Here is a 6,149-nt window from a genome sequence, read left to right as displayed (position 1 = left end):
AAACCTTGGTGACAAAATAAGAAGTCAGGTGATTGAAAATGAGTGGTAAAAAAATTGAAAATGAGTGGTAAAAAAATTGAAAATGAGATATTTTTTATTGAAAATAGACGATTCTCAAATTTTTCGTGTGTTATATAGTCCACGCTATCTGCATGAATTCGGGCGATCCGCCCCGAATCTCCTATATTTTGCGGGACCATTAAAAATGAGCTAATGAACAATAGTCATCACTCTGCGATGATTGTTCCTCATTTTTTGGCGTTTTAGGGTGAAAAACTAGAAATTAGGATAATTCCCTGATTTTCGTGTGCTATAGTCCACGTCATCTGCATGAATTCGAGCAACCGATCCTAAATCTCCTAAAAGCTTTCAGCCCATAAAAAACGACATAATAAATAATATACTTCGATTCACCATGATTGTTCCTCATTTTTGACATTTTAGGGCCATAAACAGGAATTTAGAACGATTCTCAATTTTTCGTGTGTTATGTCCACGCCATCTGCATGAATTGGAACGACCAGTCCCGAATCTCTTAAAATTTTGCGAGCCCAAAAAAACGACCTAATATTTTGTGTGCTATAGTTTACGGCATCTGCATGAATTCAGGCGGTTAGCCCCGATTCTCTTAAAATTTTACGGGCCAATCAAAAACGACTTAATGAACAATAGTCATTGCTTCACCATTACCATTCCTCTTTTTCGGCATTTTAGGAGCATAAAATAGGAATTCAGAATGATTCTCAGATTTCCGTGTGCATAATCCACGCCATCTGCATGAATTTGAACGATCGGCCATGAATCTCCTAAAATTTTGTGTGCCCATAAAAACAACCTAATGAACAATAGTAACCATTTCTCAATGCCCTTTCTCATTTTTTGGAGTTTTAGTGACATAAACCGGGAATTCCAGACGATTCCCAAATCTTCGTGTGCTATAGTGCATGCAATCTACATGAATTCAGGCGACCCGCTCCGAATCTCCTAAAATTTGTGGGGCCATTTAATATGACATAATGAACAATAGTCATCACTTCGCGATAAAAATAGGAATTCAAGTTGATTCCCAAAATTTCATTTGCTATAGTCCACGCCATCTGCATGAATTCGGACAACCGACCCTGAATCTTCTAAAATTTTGCGGGGTCATAAAATAACCTACTGAACAATATTCATTGTTTGGCCATGACTGTTCCTTATTTTTTGACGTTTTATAGCCATAAAACAGGAATTTAAAACGATTCTCACTTTTTTGCGTCCTAAGATCTCTAGCAACGGTTAATAAACCACATTAAAATTGCATACGAAATATAGATAGGAAATCATCCTATACAACAAAACTTACAATTTACACCCTGGTATAGAAATCCCCCCTATTTAAAGCTCCCCCCATCCCCACAAAAAAAAAAGGGACATAATGACTTGAAAGAAAAGGCAAGTAAAATTTTGAACCAAAAGAAAAAGTTCCTGACACGAAAGCATCATTTGCATGATCCGGGAAATTGGAATATGTAAAGAACTTCCTTTGCTTATAATAAAAAGCTGTAAACTCTATTTACAGTACCCAAAATAAGAAGATATAGAAGCTTTATAGACATTTTAACTCCCAAGGTACAAGCACTTTTGACTGTGATGGCATGTTATTTCTTTACTAAACGGTTAGCAAACCAACAAAAAGTTTAACCCAAATAAGAAAATACAAAGATGCTTACGATTCTCCTGAAGTTCATAGAGACAATTATATCAATAGCTAAAGTACATCTTGCTACTAACTTAAACCCTCATCCAGTTTATTTTGCTGGTATAAGCAATAGGCCTACAAGGAAAATGGAAAATGTTAATAAGAGAACAAAATCCAAAATTGAAGAGAAAGGAACTTATTTTTCTTTTCATCAAGTATTGGAGATATGCAGTAAATATAAAGCAAATATATGTAGAAGATTTTGCATCAAAACTTCAAAAGGGGTGCTGGTATGATCCAAGCTTCTATTAGCTGAAAAGCATAGCCTATCTAAGGTTAATAGCAAAAGTACTATTAGTACTGATTGATCAGCCTAACTTGGAATCACACACTCAATTCTGCACCAAAGGAATTCAAGAAAACATGTAGAGGTTCAATATGAGCGACAACTGAAAAGATATATTGAAATACAACTTCAACTCATTGAAGAATATAGAGAACAAAATCCCAAAGGAATCTTATTGTAAAAAATATAAGAATATGAAAAAATTACATTGAGTTAATAACAAATGCTTCTTTCTTCAATCACTTAATTGTTGAAACAATGTGATCAGTCACTCTTCCTATCCAACTCTCTCCCCAAGTAACAGGGGTATTCTTGCTATTATCTTGAAACTAATGGCTAAAATATATCCAATATTTTGATAAGAATCCGAAAAGAATTAACTTTGGATTAATCTCATGGCATAGAATTAGATTAAGCCACTATCCGCTCCTGGTCTATGTACATTTGTTCCAGCCATGGTGGAATGGCGTCATGAACACTGCCGCGCTTCTGCTCTGAGCTATATAGCCCGGTACCCGTGGAGGACACATCTTTCACCAAGGAATGAACCCACGAGACATCTGGCTCATTGACTTGAGATGGTGCGATTGGTGATCTTGTTGGAGCAGCATTTCCACCGCGAAAACCAAAAGATTGAGATCTCTTGAGCTTGTTCGTGTCCTCGCTATTAAAGCCCCACTCCAATTTCCCAGTCGGGGAGCCCCAATCCGACATATTAGATGACATCAAAGGTGGTGAATTAGCAACGCCATTGGGGCCAGAACGATGGCCAATTCCACTACGGTCAATAAAACTCTGGCTGCGCTGCTTTGCAAAAGAAGCAGACCTTGAGTTCATGACAGCTGCAGCCACTGCTGCTGAAGAGTCGAATCCATATGTCGAGGGCTTTCTCAAGGGAGATGATGATTGAGACATGTTAGAATAGCTTCCTTGAAATTGGTTCATGTTTTGCCGCATCTGAAGCCCGGTTGGAGATTGCAGCTGGGAGGTGTTACTTGCCACCTTAGGTGAGACACCTTGCATATGAGAAACCGATGGAGAATACAACTGAGAATTGGTGTTTGATGTCATTCTTGGAGATAGGCCCTGCAATTGGGACAACAATTGAGAATCCAAGGATCCAAAAACATCATCAAGATTAGTAGGCTTCATATCACCCATCCTGTTATCGTTCTTCCAATAGGATGGGGAAGAGAGACCAGCCATTTCATCGATCAATTGCTGCCTTAGTTGCTGCTGTGTGCGGATGCTTTCCAAGCCAAGCATTTCCATATCCAAGTCCAAGTCTCGGGCGTTCAGAGACGTCTTTAGCCTACTACCAGGAAGCTGTAATGCAGGCGGGGTGAGATTCACCTTGCCCTGCCACATGTTTCCGCCCATTGGGGACGAACACGTAGCAGCAGGAGACATCGGAGGTGTTGAAGTAGTGGTAGTAGGCAGCATCATGGAAGACGAACCGAGCGCCAGAGGACTCAATGTTGACATGTCCATAGAACTGACTGGGGTAGCCTTTGGGGAAGGAATAGCTGAACCAGTGGATGCATACAACGGGCGCAGCTCTTCATGCTTGTGAGCAAAGAAGCAAACTTTCCTCGAGCACCCGGTCTCGTCCTTGCAAAGGCGTGTTCTATATTGGGCAGGATGAAGCCATGACTCAAATACACCATGAGCATACTCACAAGAATCACCTTTTGCACAGGCACCTTTCTTGAACTCAGGACACGGGACACAAGTATAGTTATACTTTCTTGGGTCACGCCTCCTCGCGTTCTCCCCTGGATGAACGAAAGGGCATTCAGTCCAATCATGAGAATAAGCCCTAGAACAAGGCTTAACCTTGAAACAATACATCCTGAAATCATCACTCCCATAAATCCCATCGTTTATATCCGGCAAGGAAGTATCAATAGGGTACTCCTTCTTCTCGCTCCCTTCTTTCGTTGTCTGAATCACTGCTTTTCCTTCTTCTTCCTCCAGCTCAGCAAGCTCAGCCAAGCTACCATTCAACAACAGCTCGAGCGATTTCCTTTTCGAATTCCTCAACCACTTAGGGTAAGAAGCAATCACTTCACATGGCCTGTTTTCACTTGAATCACAAGCATTAACATCCGCCGAAGCATCAATCAAGATCTTAACGACCTCAATCGACGATTCAGATCCACCAGCTGCAGCACAGTGAAGAGCAGTTGCACCATCAGATCCACAAGCTCTGTTAACATCAACTTTCCCAGTTCCAATAATAAACCTCAAAACCTCAGTACTTCCATACATAGAAGCAATCATTAAAGGAGTTCTCTCTTCAAAACCCATCTTTTTCGAACCGAATTTTCTACCATACCAAAAGCTTAACTCATCAACACCACAACCCTTCTCCACTTCACATATGAAGCCAGAAAGATCATCTGAAGCTGACAATTCAAGCAATTTAGAGCAATTTCTACTAGCCCCATCTTTCTTATCCATGTTTAAATCAAAAGGACAAACTTTACTCTTTGAACTACTGCACATCAATTCCTGCAAGTCATCAAAAAACTTCTTATATTTAGATTTGGTATTAAATCATTACCCATATAAAATCTCAAATACCAAAAGTAACAAACTGTACATATCTAAACAATTATGAATAAAAAATGTAACTTTTCAAGTAATTTAAATTGTTCCTAGATTTAGATTTGCTAAACTAAACACCATATAAAATCACAAATTTAACAAACCATACATCTAGAGAAATACTGAATCAAGAGTGTAACTCTTTTTATTAATTCAATCAACCCATCAATTATTTTAAAGTAAAACCTTCAAAATAAGAAACCTCATGTGAACTCTTTTAAAGTTTCAACTAGATCAAGAAAGTACATACAACTAGTCAATAAAAATTGAAACTTTATCATATTTTTTCAAAAGACTTCATACCCATCACCAGTATTTACATAAAAGAACCAAAACCCATACTAGAAAATTCTAAATAAAAAAAATAAGAGCAATAAATAGTACCTTAGAGATGGATAAAGTTTGTTTCTTGTAGAAAGTTGAAGAAATAAAAGAGGATATTGAATTAGTTGAAAGAATAGGTTGTTATGTTTAGTTTTTTGTGAAGAGAAGACTGAAGGGGTTCAGAGGTATATATGAGTCGGAGGAAAATGGAGGAAGGGAAGAGGAAAGTGAGACTTTTCTTCTTTCTTGGTGTGTTCTTTTTTAATTTTCTTCTTTGGTTTATATTAGTCAAAGTCAAAACTTCAAATCTGGTCCACTACAATACATACCACTTGTGTGTCTTACTGGTTTCCACCTAAATTCAAATGCAAATTCAGATGAAACTCAAATGGAAAGGCAAATGCAATTGGAAATGAAATGAAATGCAAAATGATAAGGAGTAATAGTAAATTAGTATAGTGCTAGCCGCTGCGCCTAGTACAATAATTTTAATTCAAATCTTATATACATGTGGTAAGAAATTTATTATTATTTTTATGTTATTTTATGTCCCAATATTCCTTTCTGATCCGTTTTAAAGGAAGTATAAGATACAGTATCTTTTTCAAACTCAACTAGAAAGATTATACTGTTTTTTATTATTGTTATTTTTAGACTCCATATTTATTCGCATTTTGCCAAATAAAATAATAATGATGAAATATATAAGTATCAGTTCTAAATTTTGAGCATAATAACTAAATTGGTCAAATTGATTCCGTGTGATTTCAACCAAAACTTTAAAATTATGAATTTGCCTATACGCGTATCTAATGTTTATACAAATAAATAATACTTTTTATTACATATTTTTAATATTTAATTATAGTTAAATAATAAGTACATTTACTTTAATTTTTATATATATATATATATATATATATATATATATATATATATATATATATATTAAAATTAAGTTATTTGTCTTGATATAAACATAGAATGTGATAACTATTTACCACCTATCATTAACTACTGAGTTTTTTACTAAGATTGAAATTTTGAGCGCGTCTAAAGTGGGGCCCATGACCACGTCAGAGCTCCAATATCATTAGACCGCCTCAACGGGTTTGTCCTGCCACGTGTGGGTATTTCTTTCTGAAGTGTTTTTCTGAGAAATGGGCAGACGCGCCCCGCTTGGCCCCG

At 36.9% G+C, this 6,149-nt stretch overlaps 1 protein-coding gene across 1 annotated transcript; it reads right to left on the bottom strand.

The window, feature by feature from the left end:
- Nucleotides 1-2,174: 2,174 nt before the first annotated feature.
- LOC104114297 (zinc finger CCCH domain-containing protein 29-like) lies at nt 2,175-5,161 on the bottom strand. Its single transcript, XM_009624703.4, has 2 exons — nt 5,022-5,161; nt 2,175-4,541 (listed from the first exon to the last, which is right to left on the bottom strand). Exon 2 carries the CDS (start codon nt 4,533-4,535, stop codon nt 2,439-2,441), a length of 2,097 nt encoding a protein of 698 aa, XP_009622998.1. The 5' UTR covers nt 4,536-4,541; nt 5,022-5,161; the 3' UTR covers nt 2,175-2,438.
- Nucleotides 5,162-6,149: the final 988 nt, after the last annotated feature.

This window comes from Nicotiana tomentosiformis, chromosome 5 (genome assembly GCF_000390325.3).
Source record: "Nicotiana tomentosiformis chromosome 5, ASM39032v3, whole genome shotgun sequence".
Lineage (NCBI taxonomy): Eukaryota > Viridiplantae > Streptophyta > Magnoliopsida > Solanales > Solanaceae > Nicotiana > Nicotiana tomentosiformis.
Note: the sequence above shows the minus strand (reverse complement) of the source record. Positions and strands in the feature narration are given on the sequence as shown.